General features: G+C 43.1%; 1 protein-coding gene across 1 annotated transcript; it reads left to right on the top strand.

Annotated features, from left to right (window-relative positions):
• The first annotated feature begins 1,777 nt into the window (after positions 1 to 1,777).
• Positions 1,778 to 9,823, top strand: LOC100282883 (uncharacterized). The gene is made up of 3 exons (NM_001369247.1): positions 1,778 to 2,387; positions 3,492 to 3,726; positions 9,241 to 9,823. Exons 1-3 carry the CDS (start codon positions 1,897 to 1,899, stop codon positions 9,499 to 9,501), a joined length of 987 nt encoding a protein of 328 aa, NP_001356176.1. The 5' UTR covers positions 1,778 to 1,896; the 3' UTR covers positions 9,502 to 9,823.
• The last annotated feature ends 682 nt before the right edge of the window (positions 9,824 to 10,505 follow it).

Raw genomic sequence — 10,505 nt, 5'->3', positions numbered from 1 at the left:
AACGACTAGCCAACATGGAGGACGGTTCGGTGGTGCACTAGGCCGATCCAGTTCTAGTCAATTATGGAAACTGTCAATTAGAATCCCGGAGTGTGTGCTACTATGTCCCAGTCCGGTGGTGCACCGAACCTGTCTACACATAGCAGTTTTGGAGGAAGCTTCAACGGCTATTAGGGGACCTTAGGCTATAAATAGAGCCCCTAGCCAGCCCCTCTTAATACTAAGATACTCAAGAGCAAGCACTTCATTCCTACGTATTTGTGCACCATGCCAAAGCGATCTGAGTGCACTTTGTAATGAGATTGAACAGTGTTGCTATCGCGCTTGTTTTTTGTATTTAGGGGTTGGTTTTTGCTCTTGAGTGTGTATTCCTCTCCTCTCCTTTCTTTTAATTGGAGTATTGCTCCCATCGAACTTGTGTATGGTTGCAAGTGACTCTGGACCGTGGAGATCTTTGAGAGGAGAAATATTTGATAAGGAAGACCGTGAGCTCAAGTTGATTATTGTATCACTTGATATTGGTTGAGTGCAACCCTCGTCCTTTGAGACACTACAACGTGGAGTAGGCAAACATTTAAGGCTTGATCGAACCACAAGAAAAAAGTGAATCAAGAAGATCGTCTACTATGAGATGGACTATTCTACATCGCCATTTCCTTCAAGCGGCGAGGAACACACCTCCGAGCATCATCAAGAAAAACGGTTAAATCTATGTTTAATCGCACTCTATTTAATTACTCTTGCATTCCTCACAATGCTAATGTTCCATTAGTTTCTATACCTCTTGGCAAACCTCCTCACTTGACGAAGAGAATTATTCTTGGTGGAGTCATAAAATACGTAGTTATCTTTATTGTCTCCACGTAGTATTGGGGACATTGTAGAAAATGGAATGCAAATACCTGAAAGCGATGATGAGAATTACAATGATGTAGAAGTAGAAGATTTTATTCACAGAAATTCCCAAACTGCTACTGTTTTGCTAGCTTCTCTATGCAGGGAGGAATATAATATGGTGAATGGCTTGAAAAATGCAAAGGAGATTTGGGACACGATAAAGGTCGCGCACGAGGGCAACACGATGACCAAAGTCACTAAGATGAAGTTCAACGAAGGTGAACTTGAGAGGTTTGCTATGAAGAGAGAGATGCTACAATCAATGTACAATAGGCTCAAGTCCCTGATGAATAAAGTGCAGAACTATAAGATCAAGAGATAGACAGATCATGAAGTCGTTTGAATCATGCTAAGGTCATTTATAGTTTTAGATCCTACTCTTGTTTCTCTGACCAATTTACGATCTATTTGTTTTATTTTTTCTGACGAGTTTTTTTTTAGAATCTGGATATGAGAACCTAGATATCATACATATTTTTAATATCGTGACGAATCGATCGATTTTGTGTTTACGTTAATTTTGAACGGTTTTTATCAATCAATTATAAAAAAACAGCTTGAAAAACTGAGCGTTCCGAAGCTGAAAAAAAGATGAAAGAAACACTCCTTTATATTCACAGTTCATGATACAGAGAAGTTGTGAGCAAAATCGCAAGGGAACGTATCTCGTGCTCACGTGACGTCCGTGCTCATGTGAGCACTTTAAATCGTGAGTGTTCCTTCTTAATCCAACGATCAGGCTGCTGGCCATGAACACTCATAGTTGAGGTGGGAGGACTTAAATGAATAAAAAATATTAATCGTTAGATTAAAAAGGAACACTCACGATTTAAAGTGCTCACATAAGCACAGACATCACGCGAGATACGTTCCCAAATCGCAAATATCTTCTTACCCCAACGTCGCCCAAAAACCCTTGCGGCGTCGCACTCACACTAGCGACCAACCCCCAACCCCAGACCTTCCTCTCCGGCGGCGGCCGGCGCGCGCGCGAGGGAGATGGACCGCCCTTCCGGCACATCGTACCAGCGCTTCCCCCGCGTTCGGATCCGCGAGCTCAAGGACGACTACGCCAAGTTCGAACTCCGCGACACCGACGCTAGCATGGCCAACGCCCTCCGCCGCGTCATGATCGCCGAAGTCCCAACTGTCGCCATCGATCTCGTAGAGATCGAGGTTAACTCCTCCGTCCTCAACGACGAGTTCATCGCCCACCGTCTGGGGCTCATCCCGCTCACCTCCGCCGCCGCCATGCAAATGCGCTTCTCTCGGGACTGCGACGCTTGCGACGGCGACGGCTCCTGCGAGTACTGCTCCGTCGAGTTTCACCTCTCCGTGCACGCCACCGACTCCGACCAGACGCTCGAGGTCACATCCAACGACCTGAGATCCATGGACCCCAAGGTCTGCCCAGTCGACCAAGCACGCGCCTACCAGCACGCGCTCGGAGGCACCGACCCCTTTGGAGCCAATGCCTCGAACGAAAACAGGCAAGTCATCCATCATTTAGCTAGTCGCCCAACCTGCTTGTGGTTTATCGTGTATTGCTTATTCATTCTGCTAATTTATAATTTTGATTTGAATGATGTGTCCATCAGAATGTGTAATGTTAGTCGAGGCTTGTAATCAATTGAACCTGAGATACTCCATTTATCATTGTATTATCTGCATGTGTTGGATTTGAACATGTCTTCTTGCTCTGGCAGACAATCAAACTCTTCTTAGTGGATGAACTTATTTGTTCGAGTGGTGTAGATATTCTAGTCCTTTTAGTGTTCCTAGCAATCGTGGCCCACCTTCTGTATTTTTTTATTTGTTATACTAATTTGGTTGGTTATACCCCTGTTAATTGTCTGACCTTTTGGTGTTCAAGAATGCTGAATTTGTGTCATGTGGTGCCTCATTGTATCAGCAACAGCCTGTGCACTGCTGTACCACATTGTATCAGCAACAACATTGGATAATATATGACTGTTATTAAACTGTCTTTCAACCATGCGTAACCAATCCTTTACTTTATAAGTGTTTATGGTTAGATCAATTTAATATATGTTGAAATAGCAGGGGCAACAGAAATATCCCTGTACATATTGTAATAATCTCTATTCTAGTTGGTAGTGACTTGATGCATGATAGGTATAAAAAAGCTTGGTTGTAGATATATCCTTTGTTTAGTAGCTGTCTTCAACTCTTGTGTTCAGTGTCAAAACCTTTCAAAAGTTTCATCTACTAAAAAATGTTAAACACTTGCTACCGATGCATGTTTTGCCTGTATAAATGTTTTTCATGGGGTATATCAATTCAATGCACTTTGTACTGGGAAACTTTTGCTAGGAATTTGTTTTACTTTAGAATCTGGAGGAAAGACAATTGAACCAGGTTTGTTTGTTTGGAAAGGATGATTTCTATTTCTCTCAAAAATGTATTTTTCCTTTGAATATGGATATATTTGGCATTTGGGGAGCCTGATTTTTTAGTGTACGAGCTATTGAGTAGCCAGCTTATTGTATGCTACATTTGGCATTTAGGAAGCCTGAAATTTGTTAGTGTACTAGCTATTGAGTAGTCAGCTTACTGTATGTTGCTTATTTCAGGGGCATACTTATTGTAAAGCTGCGTCGGGGGCAAGAACTAAGGCTTCGTGCCATAGCTAGGAAAGGAATTGGCAAGGACCATGCCAAATGGTCACCAGCTGCTACCGTGACTTTCATGTATGAGCCTGACATACGTATCAATGAAGAACTAATGGAAACATTGACGGTGGAAGAGAGAATAAGCTTGATTGAAAGCAGCCCTACAAAAGTATTTGAGCTTGATTCTGCCAATCAGGTCAACTTGTTTTCTCTAGTAATTCTGAATTATTTTCTTGTCTTGACCTATCATTGATGTGATCCATAGAATTCAATATTTATCATTGTTGGTACTCTATAGTTCCATGCTGCAACTATGATACTATTCAATAACTAGTTCCTAATATTGGTAACTGTATGCTTTCACTAATGCAGTTTGTGTTGTACTGTATTTCAAAATTTGTCGTATCAGTTTCGTGAGCCTAGTTGTAAGACTTGTGGTCTATGCTCTTTAGGGATTGGTGATTAGAGAGAGAGAGAGGGAGGGAGGGAGGGACTATCAACCTGGCCCAACTAGGTTTTTTCTCGCGTGACCGCCTGTCTACACAATGGCAATGCATAGGACTAGAAGTCTAGGCGATAATATTTGGATTGGATTAGTTTGGAGTTGGATAATATTTGGACCTAAAGTCCGTAAAATGTTTTTGATTATGGGTATCCAGAACATGGTGTCCAAACATCAATTGGATATTCATCTGTGCCAATCTGCCCTAACATGTTGCATCATCTTCGTTCTAGTCTCCCACTGCAGCTGTAGGTAAAAGGCTGCCTCTGTCTGTTCAACATCGCCTAGATGGAGTGGAGTGCTGCTCCTAGGCCACCTCCAAGCAGAATTCCGTATCGGACGCTCTTGTCCATGACTAAAGTAGACATCCATCTAGCTCTATTCCTTCTTTGGATCTCCCTACAATCTCACAAACTGCCTAGCACCCCCCTGGATTACGTCGCCTACAGCTAGGCCAACCTTGCTATCACCAAGGGCGATGCCCCCAAGGAGATCAATAATGCCAACAAGTATGGCATCCATGGCATCCTCTTCATCGACAATGTCCGCAAGGATTGCAACAACGCCATGACCAAGGGTCTATTGTTGGTTAGATGTTAATTGGATTATGGATGGACCTTGAATGTTCAACAGGTGAATTGCATTGGATTTTCTATGTTTTAAACTGGACTGGAGGTGGATTCTTCTTGTTTGGATTTTTCTTGGATTCCTCTTGTTAACGCCTGGGGAAGGCCACACCCTCAACACCCACCAAGATGCATTCAAGGATCTCGTTATAGGAAGCTATTGTGGGGCCCACTATGTTGGGACCATCGCTCTCTGGAGCTCCAAGCTTGGAGACTTCCCTTGGCCTCGGCTAGAGGAGCTTGATGCCCAGAGGCTTGACATTAGGGCACCCCAAACGGATAACTATGCACTAAGATTTGTAAAGTCACTCGAAGAACCAAGCCCACCTGCGCCCAAGGGCAATCTAAGGCCCTATTTGTTTGAGCTGCAACTTTTGGAGCTTTTATGAAAAGTTGCTGTAGAGTTTTTGATTCTGAGAAGTCAATGATAGCTTTTCAGTGATGTTATTAGCTTCCTAAACTTAGGAAGGTACAAAAAGCCCATAAAATCAGGCTTTTCAATTGCCAATATAAACTCAGCTTTTTGAGCTTCTGGCTTTCTAGAAGTTTGTTTGAACTTCTGGCTTTTTACGCTGAGAAGTTACCCAGAAGCTCAAACAAGCAGGGCCTAAGGGCCTAGGACATGCAGTGTCTCGAGAAAGCCCAATAAGGGAATAATATAAGCCCTCAGGAGCCTTGTGCCCAGAAGGGGTAGTTCAGTTTAATTTCTACCGTACAGTACGTTGATGGGCTCATGCATGCAGAGATCGATGACCAACGCGTACATGATGGATGTGCGTATACACCTGCAGGCCACTACCACTACTCCACTAGAGTAGAGCTGAAGTTACACGTACCGTACGTACGTACGTATACATGTAGTCCGTACATAGTTTATTCTGATGATAGATCAGTTTAGTTTAGACTGCTGATAATGGAGGGATCGATAGGTTTCCGATCTGTTAGAAAAATGTGACATGTGTGTGATCAATCCCAAGGGGTGCGACAGTTATCCCACCAAAGGACACACCCCTTGGGATGCACCCCATCACTTGTATATAAATGTAGATTCTCTCTGCAAATAACAGTGAAACAGTCATTCTTCCCAATCTTGTTTTTATTCATTCATAACACGTTATCAGCACGTGCTCGCGAGAAGAGAGGGAGAAGAGAAGAGAACACTCGCTGTTTGGAGATCACGATGGAAAGGAGGAACAAACCTAGCTCTCATCTTTTTTTAACGTATCCCGTGTCTGCGACACAACACGTGTATTCACAAGTTCATTCCACCAAATGATAGCAAAATCCTTGAACTCACTAGTAGCTTATCTAACCCTATGATGCCGAGGAATAAGATGAGAACTATTTTTTCGTTCAATAGTCATTTCCCAATCCATGTAAAGCCTCTGCACCATAAGCACCATAGAAAGGTGAAATAGAAAATTTGATCTTAGTAAAATGATCATTATTATTACCATGGTCATCATTATAATGGTGATGAATGGGGGTGTCGATGAGGACCTCTCATACCTTGGTAATTACGATCAAGGTGTCAACGTAGATGTTCCTCAAGAGTGGCTCGTGGCTTTGCTTCGTCAAACTCATCATCTCTCACCTCATCAACTGCTACAATAACAAATTTGTCGTCGTTGCCTAACCTATCCATCCGATCAACAAGGCTAGAAACTCGTCTATTCATTCTGTTGAAAGATGCCTCTGATGTACCTTGGTACTTTCGGAAAGTAGTAGTCATCGTTCGCATCATGTGATCATGTCACAAAGCTTTAGATGGGACACACACTCCTTGTCTGCTAGCTGTTCCATGTTCTCTTCCATGGTTATATTAGTTACAAAAGATACAACAATAGGTATAACTCCTATGTCCTATGACTACTCAGTGGAATAGAAGGTGAAAACGAAATAGGATGAAGCGTCTTACCCAACTCTTACAAAGTTCTCACCAGCATTGCAGTGGCAAATGATGATGGACATAAGATTATAAGAACATGGAGCATGGTCAAAGGAGCACATGTTTTGCTCAGGAGAATATGGAGTTTGGGATGATATATATATGCGTGCATGCATGGGGTGTGGCGTGGGGGTGTGGGTAGGGATGAAAACAGCCGGGATCGGTCGGGATAACCCCTCTACCGTTTTCATTTTCGTATTTTATTTTGGAAATGGGATCAGTAACGGTACTATCGGAAGCGGCATCGAAAACGGGACTAGCGGGATGATGGAAATGAATCAAAACGAATGGAATAAATCGATAGTGGATCGGAATCGGATGTAAAAACGGAAACAACGCCGCATGTGTCCTAGTTATTGGCATCAATACAATATTAGGGCGATTGTATGCAAGATCAAGGAAGCTAACAAGTATGAAGGGATAGCAATAACAACGAACAATTAATAGGACATATCACAAAGCACAATTGAATGGTGCTCGTGCCTATATGCAACAATTGTTTTTCTGTTTTTTTGACACATTTTTCATTTGTTTTTCTGTTTTTTATATTTTCTCTTAATCAACAACACATAAGATGGAACCACACCAAGTTTTAGAAAAAATGTTTTAGATTTTTCTGTTCATAATTGTGTCCTGTGAAAAATCTACAAAAACTTTAAAAAGAGTGCAGGAACTTCGAAGCTCGATTACTCAACTTCTAGGCCTAATTTAGCAAAATTTAAAAGGACGAAAATAATGTTGTCGATGAGAAACAAATGCAGATTTTTTTTCTGAATGATTTAAAAGAAGTTTCTAGGCCGAATTTAGCAAAATTGAAAACGACGAACCCGGTGTTATCAAGGAGAAACAGATGGATTTTTTTTCTTAGTGATTTTTAAAAAGTTTCTGATTTTGAATTCATATGTGAAAGTTATGGCTGTTTTAAGAAATGTCACCGAATCAGGGTTTTGGGAAGCACAAAACGTTGGAAATTGGTGGGTGAAATTTCTGGACAGCAACTGATTGGTGGGTGGAATTTGTGGATGACAACGCATGGGTTCACAAAAAATGAACAAACAACGATCTAAACCAGCAACCGGACTTGACCTAGGATACAAACTTAGAACTACGGACTCCAAAACTGAATTGTGCAAAGGCTAATCAATGGTTGTAGGAAGGTAAAACATAAACGTATTGTGTGTTTTTTGTGGACTATGTTACGAGCACAAAAATCAATCTAAAGGGCACATAAAAATACGGAATAACCTGATATCTGACACCAGTTGATAGAAGGATTAGGCTCGATCTTTTGAAAGGTAAGTCGATTGAGGTGGAGATCTCGACGTTGATGATCCAAGGCTCCGAACGAATTACAAGAGCTCGATGTTGATGATCCAAGGCTTCGAATGAATTACAAGAGCATGAACACGTCAATTAAACATCTAGGTACATTCTTTGGAGGGAAATTAGCAAGTGACTGCAAATGTAACTTATATTGTTTATTGACTTGTAAGGGCACCACAGTGAAGCGACCAGAAAACCTTGTTACCATTGATGGGCCTTATTTTGCACTTGATTTTTTTTATGAGAAAGGAATGTATCAGCTCTCTTGTGTACAACAACAACAAAGCCTTTTTGTCCCAAGTAAGTTGGGGTAGGTTAGGGATGAAACCCAGCAGAAACCACAAGTCTCCTGCGCATTTGAGAAAAAAAACCTTGTTTTGTCGAATTCAATTTCTGATATTCTAAAAGACAGAGAGGCTCATTCCTAGGCTCTTTGTCTCTAGCTGTGTGTTGCTTTGGTGTGGCAACTTTAGACGAAGTTGCACTGTGGGTCACCCTAGAAATAACAGACACACCTTATACTGCATTGAACTGTTCAATCATCCTATGCGTGCACTATTTTCTATTTAAGTTTCTTTTTTGCGAATTTGATTTAGCTTAATAAAATATATAGTTGCTACTCTCTTGCTTCTTTGGTGATTCTTTCTTAGCAGCATTTGAAAAACATTATGAATTTTGGGGATAGGCAACATACAATATGATTTACCTGTCATATGATATTAAAACCATCCATTGGTGAAAGAGAATCCATTTGATTGAGATGCATTCTTGTTAACCCACAACAGGCAGGGTGTCTTGTGGATGGTTCAGAAGTGTCCCTTTGTTACATCACATAAACAATAATTTTTCTGCCAAATTTCTTCAAAACCCGATCTTGATCATCGTAAAAACCAATGAACTCTAACATGTATTTGCAAATGTAGGTTCTTTACCTATAAAGGCAACGAATGCAGTACACAAGCTATGCTGTTATGCTTTCTGAAATGATGGGACATGCAAATCACTTAGGTTAGCCATGCGCCCATGCGTGTCAGTTTTGTTTAATTCTGGTTGTTCAGCTTCTCGTGGCAACTGCGCAAATACAGTTGGGTCATGCTCGCCTCGTTCCTTGTTCAGCTTGAATGATTTTGTCCATGGTTAATCATCTTCAGTGGAAACCAACCGTAATAGATCACCAGCGCTGGTGGGTACTTGGCGCAACACCTGACAGAGCTGCCTGTGTCTGTTCCACCGGCGTATTTTTTTTTGCCCTTCCTAACAGATCCATGGTGTTGAGCAGCTACATTTTTGTTTTGTGTATAAAATAATCAGGTGGTGGTGAAAAACGCGGAGGCATACACCTACGACGACGAGGTGATCAAGCACGCCGAGGCCATCGGGAAGCCAGGCTTGGTGGAGATCACCGCCAAGGAGGACAGCTTCGTCTTCACCGTAGAAACAACCGGCGCCATCACAGCCTACGAGCTGATCATGAACGCCATCACGGTGCTGAGGCAGAAGCTGGATGCCGTCCGCCTTCAGGACGACGACGGCGACCTTGGCGAGCTCGGCGCCCACCTTGGTGGGCCTTAGGAGCTTTGAGCAAGAAGGAATCGCCCTGTGGCCTTCCTCCCTCCCACCTGCCTACGTAGGCCTATCTAACTGCTGTGCGTGCTAGTCGATCGATCGAAACCGAACGGTTCTGATAAACCTTATGGTGTCTAAAGCTCCAGATTTATGGATTGCCAAACACCCAGCACCGAATTCCAGTTTGATTTCCTTGCCCGCCTTGTTTTCGTGCGGGTGACATCTGCGCCGTGAATTTGCATGCTTGCGCGTCTTGTTATTGCTCTGTGGTGTGTGTACTATCTAACTTTTGTGTGTGTGAGGTGAATGCAGAGTTATTTGCAGGTTCCCCAGGCCGGGCCCAGATTGATATGCTGAATGCAAGGCAGCATTTGATGAGGTACATGTAGTACGTAGTACATACTAGTACCGATATTGCCTGCAGGGATTGATCCCCAAAACAGTACAGCTGTAAATTTATGTGCTGAAATTTGGTGATTTCTTGAGTAAATGCCTGGTTGGGTTGGGTTGGTTGTGCGTGTTTTCCTCCGCTGTTGTACGGGGATGAGTTGAACGCAAGTATCCATCAGCCTTGTGGAGCGTGAGCACAAGATGCGCAGCGCCCGTGAAAACTAGCTAGCGCGGCTGTTTCCGCGACAGATCCGAGGTCAGTAGGGATCCTCGTGCGAGTGTGTGAGTGTGATGCATACATAGCCTGCCATTTTCACCAACGGCGTCCAGAGTCACGGGAGGACCTGGCCTTCTCGCAGCGGTTGGTTTGATTTGATTTGCAATAGATCATCATACATCTCTACTCTGGCGCATGGTCGCTTTGGAACGGTACAAGTGGCATGGCAGGCGCTACCGCTAGCCCTAGCAGGGGGTACTGTACGTAGGTAGCCGCCGTGGCAGGCAGGCCACGTAGTAGTAAATGCGAATCCGATAGCACCAGCTTGTCAGATTCGCGCCGATACGGATGCTGGGCGGCTGACTGACTGGTCAGTGGCGTCCCCCCTGTGCGCTGCACACGC

Source organism: Zea mays, chromosome 2 (genome assembly GCF_902167145.1).
Source record: "Zea mays cultivar B73 chromosome 2, Zm-B73-REFERENCE-NAM-5.0, whole genome shotgun sequence".
In the NCBI taxonomy this organism is placed as follows: domain Eukaryota; kingdom Viridiplantae; phylum Streptophyta; class Magnoliopsida; order Poales; family Poaceae; genus Zea; species Zea mays.
This window is presented reverse-complemented; position numbering and strand designations above follow the sequence as displayed.

Excerpts from the sequence above, each read along its gene's own strand:
- LOC100282883 (NM_001369247.1), top strand. The coding sequence starts at position 1,897 with ATGGACCGCCCTTCCGGCACATCGTACCAGCGCTTCCCCCGCGTTCGG. Across the intron at positions 2,388-3,491 it reads AATGCCTCGAACGAAAACAG|GGGCATACTTATTGTAAAGC; the intron begins GCAAGTCATCCA and ends TGCTTATTTCAG. Across the intron at positions 3,727-9,240 it reads AGCTTGATTCTGCCAATCAG|GTGGTGGTGAAAAACGCGGA; the intron begins GTCAACTTGTTT and ends TAAAATAATCAG.